The 14698-nt window shown below is 44.5% G+C and overlaps 1 protein-coding gene across 3 annotated transcripts in view; it reads left to right on the top strand.

The window, feature by feature from the left end:
* SLC12A8 (solute carrier family 12 member 8) overlaps window positions 1-14698 on the top strand; it is a 143196-nt gene that overhangs the window by 110130 nt on the left and 18368 nt on the right. For all 3 annotated transcript variants that reach the window (XM_007182778.3, XM_007182781.3, XM_057545957.1), the window contains 2 exons: window positions 1912-2058; window positions 8056-8701. In XM_007182778.3, coding sequence (XP_007182840.1) covers window positions 1912-2058; window positions 8056-8701 — 793 coding nt within the window. The remainder of the gene's footprint in view (window positions 1-1911; window positions 2059-8055; window positions 8702-14698) is intronic.

Genomic DNA, 14698 nt, shown 5'->3' on the forward strand with positions numbered 1-14698 from the left:
ATGAATGAGGCAAAGCTAAAGGGATGGTGAGAATTCATCTTTAGGGCAGCAGGTGCTGGTCGCAGCTTGGTCAGACTGCCCCTGTTCAGGAGTCTGAATGTGCCTCCAGCCTTGGGTCTTGCCTTTACCCAAGCCTGATCTTTCAGTCTCCTGATGATCGATCCTGTGACCCTCTAGTATCCTACAAATATATTCTTAAAAAAATATTTCCAGGGACTCCTCTGGTGGTCCAGGGGTAAAGAATCCGCCTTCCGATGCAGGGGACGTGGGTTCGATTCCTGGTCGGGGAACTAAGATCCCACATGCCGCGGGGCAACTAAGCCTGCGTGCCACAACTACTGAGCTCACGCTCCGCAAACTACAGAGCCCACACACCCTGGAGCCCACATGCCACAACTAGGGAGAGAAAACCTGCATGCCACAGCTAGAGAGAAGCCTGTGTGCTGCAACAACAGATCCCGTGTGCCGCAACTAAGACCCGACTCAGCCAAAAAAGAAAAATTAATTAAAATACAGTTTACAAAATTTTTGTTAGAAAAAAATATTTCCAGTCAAGAATCCTGGCTGATGCAGGTTTCTGGTGATAATTTATGGGCCAGGAAAGAGGTCTAGCCAGTGTTCAATATAGCTTGATGCCACTGACCCAGTGCATTGCTAAAGCAAGGAAGTAAAAACTGAGGTGAGGAGAGTCTTCATGGAGAAGGGTGTAAGTAACAAAACTGAAAATGAAATCTAACCCAACTGTGATAGTTGGACAATTAAGCACTTAGAGTACACAGTTCGGGGCATTTGCCTAAAGTAAAGTAGAAAGGAGAAGGTACCTCAAATACTCAAGAAAAGAGAGAGACTTCCCTGTGGGTACAGATGAGGTCCAGCTCAGGAGGGAGAGAGAGGTTCATGACAGACAGTGTGGGACACAGCTGCATGGCCAGCAGCACTGATCTGTGCGAGGCGACCCCAAGCAGAACAACTCTGCCCTCTCTTATTCTATCTGTTGTCGGTGCCTTCTGGGCCATGTGGGTCCTGGATCTCATTCTCTTGCTCAGCATTTATATTTCTGTGTTGGCACCAAGTGGACCAGGATGAACCAGACAGGAGCCCTGCAGAAAGGAGGCCAGTGGAAGCGATGGCGTGCCCGGGGCTCCCCAACCTCACGCCGAGGTGCAGCGGAGCCCTGAGGCGCGCCAGGCATGCCTGGTAACGGGCTGCGGGTGGCCTCATGGAGGAGCGGAGATTGGTGCTGAGTCTTGAAGCACAGTTGGGAGTTTAAGAGACAGACAATGAGTAGATTAGGAGTGTGGACAGAGGGTTCCAGCAGGCAGAGAAATCATGCTGATAGACTCTGAGTGTGCAGGGTGTGGGGCTGGAAGAGTCACAGACCAGGAAGAACCAGGTGTGTCGGGGGGGTGGAGAGCCATTGGTGTTTTTATGGCAGGGGCATTATGATCAGATGTGCATTTAGGTCACACTGGCAGAGGCTTGGGGACAGAGCGTAGCCACTTAGCATTGGTGGTGGTGGTGGTTCTCAAAGGATCGTCCCCAGACCATCTACATCAGCATCACCTGGGCACTTGTTAGAAATCCAGATTTGGGGCCCTACCCCAGACCTACTGAATCAGAAACTCTGAGGTAAGGTCCAGAAATCTGTGTTTTAACAAGCACTCCGGATGAATCTGACGCACACTCAAGTTTCAGAACCTCTGTGTAGTCCATACAAGAAGTGATGGTGGGTCAAACTCAAATGGTAGCAGCGCCAAGGAAGTGGGATGGGGCTGGGGTATTGGAAATATATCCGGGATGTTGAATCTAGAGGATGTATGGTCAGATGGGGTGTGGGTGGGCGGGTGCCAGGGGAGAGAAAGGTACGTAAGCAGGTCTGACACTGGATAATGAAACTGCTTCCTCATATAGGTGTCCCTGGTGGGCTTCCTGTTCCTTTTGGGCTTATACATCTCGTCCCTGGCCTCCTGTATGGGAGGCCTGTACGGAGCACCCCGGATCCTGCAGTGCATTGCCCAGGAGAAAGTGATTCCTGCGCTGGCCTGTCTGGGGCAAGGGGTGAGTGACCTTTTCTTTGAGAAATGTACATTTTGCCACTAACCTGATCGTCGGCCAATAAATTGCTTAAGTCTTTCTGATAAGAGCCGCTGGTCCGCTTCCGGTGGGGAGAAACAAGAATGCACCCCTGTCCTCTGGCTGCTTTAGTCTGGGGCCAATGGACAAAGTGTCTGTCAGTGTCACAACCACCCAGGGCCCTTTAGCGCTGGGTTAGCTAACCGTCACCGTAGCACTGTGGACCCTGCACAGCAGGGAGAGGGAGTGCCACAACCTTTAATAAAAATAAATTCTGGATCCTCCAAGGTTAGCCTAGAGGGAAGAATCTCTTGGTGAGGAGGGGAGCTGGTCCTTGCAGTTCTAACTGTATCCTGGAGGTTCAGCTTCCCTTTGCGGTTGCTTTAGGATGACTTCTCACACCTCTGGTCTCTGGGCTCTCTGTTAGTCATCACGGCCCAAACCCTAATACAACTTGGTTGAGTCATGGAACAATCAAATGAGACGTTCCTAAAACCGAAGGGGTGACAGGAGAAAGAAACAGAACCCCACTTCCCAATCGTGTGTTTGCAAGCTGTAGTTGATTTCTGTGTTGTTGGCGCACCACAGGGGTCCTCCCCACCCCCTTCCCATGCCCATCCCCCCTCTTGTTTGGGGCCACATAGTTACAAGTCACCTTTAATTCCTCCCTTTACCTTCTTCCACTTCTTATCCGCCAGTCAGCGTGGGCGGGTAGGACAAATGACTGCCATCTCTATTAACCTTCCATGTGGTATATGCCTTTTATTTTATTTTAATTTCATTTATTTTTTATTAGATAATATGTGTACAGGGTTCAAAACTAAAAATGATATAAAAGGCACCCTGAGAATTTTTGCTCCTGTCATGAGTCTTCCTACTCTTTCTTCATCTGCACCCATGCCTTACCAGTAGCTGGTTTTATTAGTTTTTTAGGAATCCTTCTCTCTTCTATTTTTACAAAGATGGTGTTCTACCCTCTTGCACGGTTGGTGGGAATGTAAATTGATACAGCCACTATGGAGAACAGTATGGAGGTTCCTTAAGAAACAAAAAATAGAACTACCATATGACCCAGCAATCCCACTTATGTGCATATACCCTGAGAAAACCATAATTCAAAAAGAGTCATGTACCACAATTTTCATTGCAGCACTATTTACAATAGCCAGGACATGGAAGCAACCTAGGTGTCCATCGACAGATGAATGGATAAAGAAGATGTGGCACATATATACAATGGAATATTACTCAGCCATAAAGAGAAATAAAATTGAGTTATTTGTAGTGAGGTGGATGGACCTAGAGTCTTGTCATACAGAGTGAAGTAAGTCAGAAAGAGAAAGACAAATACCGTATGCTAACACATATATATGGCATCTTAAAAAAAAAATGGTTCTGAAGAACCTAGGGGCAGGACAGGAATAAAGACGCAGACGTAGAGAATGGACTTGAGGACACGGGGAGGGGGAAGGGTAAGCTGGGATGAAGTGAGAGAGTGGTATTGACATATATACACTACCAAATGTAAAATGTAGCTAGTGGGAAGCAGCTGCATAGCACAGGGAGATCAGCTCCGTGCTTTGTGACCACCTAGAGGGGTGGGATAGGGAGGGTGGAAGGGAGATGCAAGAGGGAGGAGATATGGGGATATATGTATACGTTTAGCTGATTCACTTTGTTATACAGCAGAAACTAACATACCACTGTAAAGCAATTATACTCCAATACGTTTAAAAAAAAAAGATTGTGTTCTATATACATTGTTCTATACCTTGCTTTTCTTCATATAATATAGCTTGGAAATCTATCTTTTCACATAAATATAGAGAGAACTTTCTCATTCTTTTTCCATCATGTGTATATGCCATAGTTTATTAACCAGTTCCCTATAGATAGTATGGCTTCCAGTAAACAGTGCTACAAAGGATACTCTTGTGTGTGTGTGTGTGTGTGTGTGTGTATGTGTACAATTTTGTACATGTGCAATTAGATATAGGATAAATTTTCATAGGTGGGTTTGCTGATCAAAGGGTAAATGCATTTTTAACATTAATAGATATTGCCAAAACACCTTCCATGGAATTTGTATCATTTTGTACTTCTACCAGCAATGTGTGAGAGTTACTGTTTCCCAATAGCCATCATGACTGTTAGATTCAGGCCAAAAGACCCTGCCTTATAGGACTCTGTTCTGGTCTCTTAAGAAATTCATGAGGTCAAGGGGACCTGCCCTTCTAGATCCCATACCCACCTTCTAGACCATGGTCCAGGTATCCTACACCCTGGAATTTCCTTCCCAGATGTCCCCTAGCGTAAATGCAGGGTCTGCCAGGGCATCTTCCCTGAACCTGTCCATTTTAGGGCTAGGGTGTGGGCTGAGAATCCACATGTGGGTGTGAGCCCACCCTGCAGTGTGGTCTAGGAAGACAAGAGTTGGGGGTGGGCTGTGAGCTGGATCCTGCAGTGAGGAGCTCCAGGGAGTGCAAGAACTCTAAACTTGAACCTGGCCTTCCCCATCGTCCTGAAGGTATATTTGCCGAGGAAGGAAGATAGAACATACTTGATTTAATGGTTATGAGCTTGGTTTATAATTGTGCGTATCTGGACACAGGGCGTGTGGCTCGCCATTTGCGCTCGTGCCTGAGCACCACAGTGTCAGATGAGCCCGTCTACGGCTCAGTGTCAGATATGAATTTTTGCCAGTTGTGCGGTGAGACATGGCATCTTAAGATACTTGTGATCTGCATTACCCTTATTAGGAAAGGTGTTGAACACCTTTTCCCCTAAGAGTCATTTGCATATTTTTTTTTTCTGTGATTGTTCATCTTTTTCTTTTGAATTGACAGATGCTGTTTCTTTGTTATATGTGTTACAAATATATTCTCTAGTTGTCACATGCCTTTTGGAGGAATATTTTTTGTCAAAGCTTCTTTACATATGATTAAATTTTACTAGTACATTTTTTCTTTTAATGGGGGAGAGAGGAAACTTTAAAAATTTTTTGAGGTATATTCAGCGTACAGAAAAGGGCATAAAACCAATATGAACAGCTTAAACAATGACTATGAAGTGAACATCGTGTAACCTCCACCCAAGAACACTGCCAGCCCCTGATGCCACCCTCTACGTACCCTCTCTGGTCGGAGCCCCGTCCCTCTCACTGTGGAAGCTACTATCCATACTCCTGTGATAATTTCCTTGATTTCTCTGTGGTTTTACTCCGGAAACTTTTTCTGAAAAGGGCCAAATAGTAAATATTTTAGGCTTTGCAGGCCCTATGGTCTCTGTCACAACTACTCAACTCTGCTGTTGTAGCTCAAAAGTTGCCACAGACAATACCTAACGGGGTAAGTGTGGCTGTCTTCCAATAAAACTTTATTTGTGGACACTGAAATGAGAATTTCATGTAATTTTCAGGTGTCACAAAATATTACTCTTCTTTGATTTTTTTCCTAACTCTTTAAAAATGTAAAACCATCTTTAGCTCATGGGCATACATAAACAGATGGTGGCCAGATCTGGCCCAGGGGCCCTGGTTTGCCAACTCTGGATTACATCCTAGTTCAGTGTTGCCAGTTTTTTAAACTTTATATAAATGTGGCATGCTTCTTTCATGCATCATTATGTGTATGTGATTTATCCGTGTTTTTGCTTATAACAGTGGCTTGTTTATTATCATCTCTATATAACATTTCCTCATTTGCTGCAGTTTATTTACTCATCTTGCTGTCATGATATGTCCCAGTTTGGGACTGTAACAGTCAGTGCAGCAAACATTCTTGTAGGAGACTGGTTCACGTATGGAGTTCTTCCAGACCCTGTACCCGCCCATTAGTGGAATTGCTCAATTGTAAGGTGTGTATATCTTCACTTACTAGATAACACCAAACTCTTTTTCCAAAGTAGTTGTGTTAATTTACACTCATATCAGCAGTGAGTGAGTGTTCCCATTCCTCTGTGTTCTTGCCAATACTTGAGATTATTAGATGTTTTAATTTTTGCCAATCTGGTGGGTGTTTAATGGTATCTCACTGTAGTTTTAATTTGCATTTCCCTGATTACTAATGAGGTTGGGCATCTTTCATATGTTTAATAGACATTCTTTTGCACATTTTTTTTGGTGGGTTGTCTGTCTTCTAGTTATTTTGTAGGGATTCTTTGTATATTCTGGATTACCCTTTGTCAGTTACATGTGTCACAAATATCTTTTCCCATTCTGTGACTTGACTTTTCTTTATGGTGTCTTTTGGTAACAGAAGTTCATGTGTGACTATTTTATCACTTTCCAACCCACCCTTGTCAAAGTCCTTTCCTGGACCACTTGCATTTCCTAACAGTTTACCTAAGACCTCCTTCCGCTTACCTAAGACCCTCCTTTTAAATTTTTGTTAGTTTATGAGGATTTACTTTATCCTTGGTAGTTTTATTGTTAGAGTATGCTAAATAGCTGTAGCAAATATACCCCAAAATGTAATTTTCAGAAACAATAAAATGTATTTTTACTCATTTTTCTAGAAAAAATTTTACTCTGAGGTTCTAGGGAAGGTGTTTCAGGTCAACAGGGCCTCTGATCCTCAGAGACTCAGGCCATGATGACTTCACTATCTTCATCTTGTGACTTTGAAGATTGCACTCTGTTCCAACCCTCAGTAAGGGGAACGCGCTTGGAGGAACATACCTGGGAGGTTCACAGGTCAGATCTGAAAGTGGCTGACGTGCCTGCCCCTTCCATCACAGAGTGCTGGTATAAAGGAGATGGGAGCAGTGGTTAGATCCTGTGTCTATCCTGAGTGTAAGACTGACAGTATTTACTGGAGGAGAATGAGTGAGTGAGAAGAGGCATCAAGAATTTTGCTTGACTGAGCAACTAGAAGGATGGAGTGGCCATTTTCTGAGGTGGAGAAAATGCAGAGGAGTAGATTTGACAGGCAGGACATTGGAGGATCAACAGTTTGGTTTTGGAAATATTAGGTTTGAGATCCTATTAGACATCACCCGGAAATGTTGAGCAGATAGTTGAATATTTAAGTCTGGATTTCAGGGGAACATTTCAGGCTGGAGATTCAAATTTGGGAGCTGAGAGCATTAAGCTAGTATTTAAAGCCACGAGCCTGATTGAAATCCTAGAGGGGGAACATAGACAGAGAAGAGAAGGGAACATAGACTGAGGTTGGAGCTGGGGATTGCTCTAAATGCAGATTTCAGAGATGTGGAGTGGCCAGCGACAGAGACTAAGGAGCAGTCAATGACAAGGAGGCGAACCAAGAGAAGCGAGGAGGCCAGGGAGTGAGCAGCTGGGTCAAATGTAATCCTTAGGCCAAAGAAGATAAGGACTGAGAAGCGACTATTGCTTCTGGCCCAAGAACTGTGTCGGTGACTGTAAGGAATAGCTCCTGTGGAGTGACAGGTTATATGGAGTTAATGCATTTTCTCCACTCCTGTCCTTCTGAAAGTCACCATACTCCCCTCCATTAATAACAGATGCGCATAAATGTGTGTGTATGAGAACATGCATGTGCATGTTTAGTATCAGAACTCCCCCACCTCAGCCACCAATGATTCTGCTGCCACTCCCCTTAAGGTCATTTTCTCCATTAAAGCATGGGAAGAATCAATTTTGCACTTCTTTGATTTCCAAGGCTGGTGTTAAACCCAGTGAAAGACAAAAGGAGAAATATTTGTGCAATCCATGTTCTATAGTATTGTCCCATATTAATAGTTACTAATACGGTTAATGCCTGTTGGATGTGTTGGGTGCCCACTGTGTGCCAGGGCCGCGTCAAGCGTTTTATGTGCATTAGCTCGGATCTCACAATAACCCCATGGGTCGGCTGTCATTATCCCAAGTTTGTAGATGACCAGTTATTAACACACCAAGAGTCACATGGGAGAAGTGGCTGAGTCATGATGAGTTGTTTCTATCATATACTGTGATTTTCTTCTGAAATTTCATGGTCTTGCATGTTATTTTTGTTTCTGCAGAAAGGGCCAAGTAAAACGCCGGTAGCTGCCATCTGCCTGACCAGCTTGGTGACCATGGCCTTTGTCCTTGTGGGTCAGGTAAACGTCCTGGCCCCCATCGTCACCATCAACTTCATGCTGACATACATCGCGGTGGACTACTCTTACTTCTCCCTGTCCATGGGCGCCTGCAGCCTCCCACAGGTGCCTGAGTCGGTGCCCGGGGAGGGCCTGGGAGCTCCCCACTGCTCTGAGCACCTGCTCCTGGAGAAGGCTCCCAGCTGTGGCTCGGAGGGCGTTGCCTGGAACCTCTCTGAGGGCACTCTGCTAGAATTCACCAAGGACATGGATCAGCTCCTCCAGCTAACCAGGAAGCTTGAGAGTAGCCAGCCCGGGGGAGGAGAGAGCCACGGGATCCCAGAGAATGAGAAGGGGAAGACCAAGAAGGCCACCAAGCAAACCCTCCAAGAGAGCTTCCTCTTGGGCCGCAGGTCTCCTGCTTCCTTCCCTCCTGAAGGCTCTGACGGATGGCCTACTGCCTCCTGGGAGGGGCAGGGGCCCCATGGGAACATGGCGAGTTCCAGAAGTGAAGGGGCTCGGCCTGGGGGAGCCTGCGGAGGGCAACTCATCCCTGAGCCCAGTAATCAGCCCAGGCCGAGTAGAGAAGGTGCGTGCTTGGGAATCACATGGGGCCTCCTAATTTGGGTGACTACTCAGTTATCACCACCCTCTTTCAAGTCCTTAGTTCATTTTATAGCTGGGTTTAAAATCCTTGCGAATTTTTTTGGTATTTACTTTTAAAAGTTATGGTCAGATATCAGTTGAATTTGTAATTCTACTCTGGTATAGATAGTTAATTTTAAACAGAAATTTCTATGTACTCCTGTATGTTAGAGCTGGGAGCCATGGCTAATAATCAAATATTAATTTCATTTTACTCAAAAATAAGCCAACATGAATGAAACCAGTTTCTCCTTTCAAGGGAAGTGGAGATGTGTTTTGACAAACTGCCTGGCAAGGACTCAGTGTGTTTTGTCTCTGGAAGGTGAATCTCCCAAACCAGGCAGGAGGGAATGGAGAGAAAGAAGATGTGCTTTAGGAGCACAGCTTTTCTTTGCTCCCTCAGATCTGTAGGCACAGAGACACAGGGAGAGACTCTCAAAGGGAGGCTTCGGGGCATGAGAAATTCCGAGAGAAAGAACTCAGAATTTTTTAGTCTTCCATATTCTAGGTGCTTTACATATATTATTGCATGTAATATAATAGATATTAGCATTTTCTATTTTACCAATGAAAACCCTGAGTCCCAGTGAGGTCACAGAGATGATGCCGATACTATGCTCAGAGCTGATACCTTGCACAGCTGGACATCACACCCAGGTCTCCCTGTATTTGAAGCCCATTAACCTGCTTCCTGAGATCTGTACAGACAAGTGTGGGCAGAGAGGAGGAGACAGGCGACACAGAAGGAGATGTCCAAAAATAAATGCTTTACGTTCTTCCGTACACCTGCTTTTCCTTCTTTACCTCCAAATTAGTGGGTGGTTTTTTTTTTTGTTTTTTTTTTATTTTTTTATAGCTACTTTATTTATTTATTTATTTATTTTTGGCTGTGTTGGGTCTTCGGTTCGTGCGAGGGCTTTCTCCAGTTGCGGCAAGTGGGGGCCACTCCTCATCGCGGTGTGGGGACCGCTCTTCATCGCGGTGCGCGGGCCCCTCACTATTGCGGCCCCTCCCGTTGCGGGGCACAGGCTCCAGACGCGCAGGCTCAGCAGTTGTGGCTCACGGGCCCAGCCGCTCCGCGGCATGTGGGATCCTCCCAGACCAGGGCCCGAACCCGTGTCCCCTGCATTAGCAGGCAGACCCCCAACCACTGCGCCACCAGGGAAGCCCTAGTGGGTGGTTTTTAATGGTAGGAGCATTATTAAAAATTTAAAAATTATGTTATTTTTGCCAAAGTAATGAGTACAGTTTAATAAGCCAAGTGGAGTGAAAAGTCACATAATCAGAGATAGTAGTTTCCACTCTTCCATACCATCCCTCTGACTCTTCTGCCTCCCCTAGTCCCGCTCCCAGAAAATCCCACTTTCAACCAAAAAGTTGCTTCTTCTGTTAACCTTCATGTTCATAGATAATATATTTGTATTGCTACTTCTTGATATGTCAGTTTCAGGTATCATCTCTTGATTTCCTATTATGATAAATGAAGACTAGCTCATTTATGCCACTCTTGATTTCTCATCCAATGTCCCCAGTATAATTACATCACAGTTTTTAAATTAATCTAATAGCTAGTATTCATATTATCATGATTAAGTAAATATTGCTTAACTCTGAGCCATATATTATGCTATGATTACATTTCCTTTTTTGTCCAACTTTTTCTGTTTCCTGGGGTTAATAATAGCCTTGGTTTTTTATTTGCTTGGTTTTGTGTCATCATTTTTTTCTAGATGTTCTGGCAGATATGGCAAACGCCTCTCAATGTTATTTTCCAAATGCTCGAATTCTTCAGAAATTTATCATATCCATTTGTTTTTTTCCCCCTCTGTCCTATGGTTCTTATCCTGATCCACTCTAGTCTGTCAGTTCTTTCGGTCTGCTACAAAGCTGTTGTCTTAGAATTCCTCTATCACACTTCTCTGTCAGATCCAGGGGACAAGATTTGTTGGGTGTGATATCATGGTAGACTTCCGTCTTTTTTTTTTTCCCTACTCAGCCTTGAATGACCTCCCTGTGTTTGAAGAATTTCCAGTGTTATGAGTCTTGGTGGGAGGCACAGCAAGCCTTTCACTCTTGAAACTGAAAATGTCAGATACTCAGTTTTCCCGCCCCTCCTGCAGCCAGAGTTCAGGCACGGGACCAAGGCTCGGCTAATTAGATGAGCCCTCCATATACTGGGAACTGGGAGCCTGAAGAAATGGGGACTTTGAGGAACTCTCTGGAAGCATGATAGTGGCTGCAGGATGACTACATTCCTGGCTCCACCATCAGGGCTTTTCAGGGTCAGAAGTGTCTAGACCTTGGTGCATGCCACTGTGGTGTCCCCACTAGACTGCTCTGACATATTTTGAGTGTTGTCCCTGGCTATATAGCTCTGAACTTGATTCGCTAGCCTTTCTAGGTATTCTCAGAGGCTGGGAAATGTCTTTATAGCTGGCTTTATTGCTGCTTCACATGAAATCCTGTGGGTTTTTTTTTTTCCCTAAGGAGGAAGGGGAGATTGGGTAACAACAATGAGTCTATGCCACAGCTCTCCTGTTCTTAATTTCCAGGAGCTCTTGGTTGTAACCTGATTTGTCTTTATCTTTTTAAAAAAATGTTGAACATCATCTCATTCTTGTTTTAGAGGTATAACGCTTGTCTTATTTTTCTGGTAATATTACTTATTCTCCCTTTAAAGTCTTCTTCTGCCCTATGTTCTTTAGATTCTTTTCTCTTTGGCTTGGTCTCACTCTCTCTTCTATATTGGCTTAACTAAAATGTCTGTTGATCTTTTGATTTCTTTTCCTATTCAGAAGTAAGTAGTGAAAAGCTGTTTAGAAGACCTGCATCCTGGGCAGAGCTTATTGGTTGGGGCACCTCACTGTAGAATGATCAAGAAGCTGGCTTTTTCATGGGAGGATCCCCAAATGTGATTAGCTAGAGGTTTCCTCCAGAGAAAAGTCCTTTAATCTCTTGCCTGGGGGTCCCCCATATGGCTGTTTGTATTCAGGGAGCCGGGTGACAAAAGGAAGTTGGGGGCCTCCCACTCTTTAGGACAGAGACTTCATTGAATTCCCCAGTTTCTAGCTCCATTCCCCCCACTCTTTGCTATGCCTGGTGTTCCAAGTTCAGGCCCTCTCTGGTTTGATTTCTTCAGAGGAACCCTCACATACCTTGGGGAGGGGGTCAGGCAAAGAGGGAATTATTTCCTAGCTACATGGCCAGAGGAAAGGAACTTGATGTCCAACTGGTTCATATACAGTCTTGCAACAAGTCCCCTGCACTGTATCACTTCCCAAGGGCGGGTACTTCCTGGTCCTGAACTTTGTGAGGTCTACTGGGGTGCATTGGGCTGCTCATTGCTGGCACCCTCTCTGTGGGCCCTAGAGTTGGCCCTCCTCGGCTCTGCTGTCTGTTACCACTCCTCCGTCACTGCTCCACCTTCCAAGACTTGTTTTTATCTTTCCTCTCTCATTCTCCTTGTGTTTGTAGGTTTATGCCTATTTAATGCCTTTTCTGTTTTCTCAGTGGGTTATCAGGAGAGATGTGTGGTCAGTTTGCAACGTTTAATCATTGAAGCTGCCCTATCTTAGAAATGTCCCGAACTCTTGCAAACCCCTCCGTCTCCTCCATCCTTGCTGCCTTCACCTTGGTTCAGACCCTCATCATCTGGTGCCCAGACTCTTGTTAATCTCCCCACTCATCTCCAGCCTCCAGATTCTCCCATATCCTGTTTCTCCTTTTCATTGTCCACTGAATGATCTTTCTAAAATAAAACTCTCATCATGTCTCTCTTACTTAAAAACCTTCATTGGAATCTATTACCTCCATCCCGGTGTGATTTGCAAGATTCTTGGCAACCCTGCCCTGCCCTACCTTCCTGGCCACTTTTCTCATGACAGCTGCCATGTACATATGTCCAGCTATACCCAGACACATGCCCCAAACACATCATGTTCTTTATTCCTTCCTGACTTTGCACATTGCATCACACCCCGCTTCCATCTGAGAAACACCGACTTAGGGTTTAAAATCCATTTGACTTTTCAGACCCCCCTCTGAGAAGGATTCCCTGATTTCCTCTCCTGTGCAAGCATAACATTTGAGTCACACTAGTGGTATAAACACTTATCACATTGTTTTATACATTTGTTTACACATTTGTCTTCAGGCCTGCTTGTCGTTTGCCTGTCTTAAGGAGAAGAAATACTAGTTTTATCGCTTTGCCTCCAGTCTGTGAGCTTCCTTTAGTTACAAACCATGTCTTTCTACCTTGTATTCATCAGCAATATTCCCACACAGTACATGGCTTCGACAGACACTCAGTAAAGGCTAATTAAATTGATGAGCAGTTGTACAAATATTGGCTAAAAATTTTAAACATTGACAGGTAAAGTAGAATAGAAAGAGTTCAACTATTATAAGAACCTAATGTGTGACAAACCAGATGCTGTAAAATAATAAGAATCAAGTCACTATTGAATAAATATTGTTGAGAGCAAATGGATCAAAAAATTAACTTGGGGCCATATTTGATACCTTATATAGCCACAAATTCCTTATTTATAACAGCTGCGCAAGAGAGCGAGTTCTGACTACTGAAGACATCATCAAAGACAAAAAGGATCTGATTAAACAGAAATAAAAAACATTAGCACAGCACAGTGTCACAGAAGGAAACAATTATTCTGACAAACACAACTGATAAAAGCATACCTTCCAAAGCATATTATTTTTAAAGACAGGAAGGTCAAAATCCAGATTCTACTAAAGAGAGGTCAGAAGAGATGAACACGCAGTTTACATTTGAAAAACCAGACTCGTTCACTGTGCATTCAACAAAGTAACTTTTATGTTTAAGTGTTGAATGCTGTTTGTAGCTAAAAATAGGCAGCATTTATTGAGTCTGTCCCAGGTGCCTGGCACAGAGATAATCAGTTAACACGGATTAGCTCAGCTCAGCTCAGATCTAGGCATTGTTGTTACCTTTTTCCAGATGACAAAGGTGAGGCTTAGGGAAGTTAAACACTTGCTCAGGATAGGAGACAGCTGGAATTTGAACCCAGGTCCATCTCATTTTAGAACCTGTGTTCTTAACCACTACACAAAGTGTATGCTGCTTGGGGCCAGTGTCTATTATGAACTAGGCCATGGTACTGATTAAATGAGTCCAATTTAAACCACCATTGAGGGCTTCCCTGGTGGCGCAGTGGTTGAGAATCTGCCTGCCAATGCAGGGGACACGGGTTCGAGCCCTGGTCTGGGAAGATCCCACATGCCACGGAGCAACTGGGCCCGTGAGCCACAATTACTGAGCCTGCGCGTCTGGAGCCTGTGCTCCGCAACAAGAGAGGCCGCGATGGTGAGAGGCCCGCGCACCGCGATGAAGAGTGGTCCCCACTTGCCGCAACTAGAGAAAGCCCTCGCACAGAAACGAAGACTCAACACAGTCATAAATAAATAAATAAATAAATAAAAGAACGTGAATTTCTAAAAAAAAATAAAATAAAATAAACCACCATTGAGATATTTCATATCTGTTAAGCTGTCAAAAATTTAGATAAAAAATAGCAGGTCAGTGGTAATCGGGTATATGTACACATTGCTGGAAGCAATGTCGATGGATTCATTCCTTTTGGATCCATTGATTAAAGTTTTTCATCAAATTTGGGAGGTTTTTGGCCATGATTTCTTCAGAAATCAGCAGTTTTGCTGCCAGAGGGAGCAAACTTGTGGGTTGTGCCTTTATAAGCTCAATGTGGTGAGCAAAGTAGAAAATGGAATGGGGAGATCCTCAGCTTTGCTAGCCTGAGGGAGCGGACCCAGCTAGGGTGAGCAGTGGAAGAGCCAGAAATTTAATGGGAAGATCCTAGAAATCAGAGAGCTGCAGAAGGACTACATCTCCCCGCATTCCCCTGCTTGGGGAGCCTCAGAGAGACTGACAAAAGTCAAAGCCAGG

This window comes from Balaenoptera acutorostrata, chromosome 4 (genome assembly GCF_949987535.1).
Source record: "Balaenoptera acutorostrata chromosome 4, mBalAcu1.1, whole genome shotgun sequence".
Classification (NCBI taxonomy): domain Eukaryota; kingdom Metazoa; phylum Chordata; class Mammalia; order Artiodactyla; family Balaenopteridae; genus Balaenoptera; species Balaenoptera acutorostrata.